General features: G+C 52.6%; 1 protein-coding gene across 1 annotated transcript in view; it reads right to left on the bottom strand.

Moving 5' to 3' along the window:
* Positions 1–406: 406 nt before the first annotated feature.
* The window catches only part of EMH_0074870 (Zinc finger protein, related), a gene marked incomplete at both ends in the record, with an annotated part of 2,051 nt that continues 1,332 nt past the window's right edge, over positions 407–1,125 (bottom strand). The window contains 3 exons of the mRNA XM_013499519.1: positions 407–533; positions 628–752; positions 965–1,124. Coding sequence (XP_013354973.1) covers positions 407–533; positions 628–752; positions 965–1,124 — 412 coding nt within the window. The remainder of the gene's footprint in view (positions 534–627; positions 753–964; position 1,125) is intronic.

Raw genomic sequence — 1,125 nt, forward strand, 5'->3', positions numbered from 1 at the left:
TGAGGTTGGCGGCCCTTCTCCAAAGTCCCAGAGTACGCCAGCGAGAGTGGTATCAAGGTGCATGCTCCTAGAAACAATCAATGCGTAATAATGCAAGCATGTCGGTACTTTTTCAGCATTTAACACGCAACTTTGACGACGAACAGAACAAGTCCCTACCAGCATACTTCTGACCAAACTAACCTGAAGAATTCCTGCTGGCCGTGCCGCCCGTTGCATCTACATGAAAGTGGTTTGGCCGGCACATACGGCAAACAGGAATATGACACATTGTGCAAAACATTTCATACGCTTCTCCTGCATGTTGCTTGCAGCGTCCACTTGGCTTGGGCATCTAAGCAAACGACAAGGCAGAGAAGTCAGAAGAGTCGCAGTAGCGAAATTGGCTTTTTCTTCTGAGGGGGCTTTAGGCACTCGGAGGGTGCGTTCCTGCAGGTGGCACTAGGTTCCTCACCTCGTTTAATGAAACTCTGATGTGCCTTGAGACCAGCTTGTTGTACGAGTGCAGGCGCTCGTCGCATGCCTCGCACAGCCTGAGGAAGCAAACACAGTATGCGGACGTAGGGTTGCGCGGAAACAAAAGCGCCTAGATTCTGCTGCACCAGTGGTTAGTGGGCTTTCACGTACTTGGCCGTGTCGGCGGGGCACCAAATTGCAGCTGGGAAGTCCTGGCAGGTGTCACAGAGTGGCACGGCGAACAGCTCAGGCTCTGTGGGGTCGACTTCGAAGAGAACCAAGTAGTTTGGCACCACCTGAAATATGCGCGATGCAGTACCCACAAGGTTTATGAGGTGTATGGGATGCCCGGGCATCTGAGTGTCGCCAACTGACCGCCTGAACCGGCTGCAAGAACGTGCCTACCCGGCAGCGAGAGCTAGGGCACCCAGTTGTTGCCATTCCACCACCTGAACCAGATATGGAATTTCTGCTGTAGCTACTATTCAGTGCCCTGCACTGATCTCACCTGTGATGAGTCGTAAACAACGTATTCCTGACGGAAAGTGTGTCGAGGCAGCACGCCAGCCGTAGCCATAGAAAGTCCTCTGTTTGCCTGTCGGATAGCTTCTGCCCTTCTGATAAAGGACGATCCTTTGGATTGTTCAGGATCGTCGAAGAACACGGTGA

This window comes from Eimeria mitis, genomic scaffold (assembly GCF_000499745.2).
Source record: "Eimeria mitis Houghton genomic scaffold, Emh_scaff4406, whole genome shotgun sequence".
Taxonomy (NCBI): domain Eukaryota; phylum Apicomplexa; class Conoidasida; order Eucoccidiorida; family Eimeriidae; genus Eimeria; species Eimeria mitis.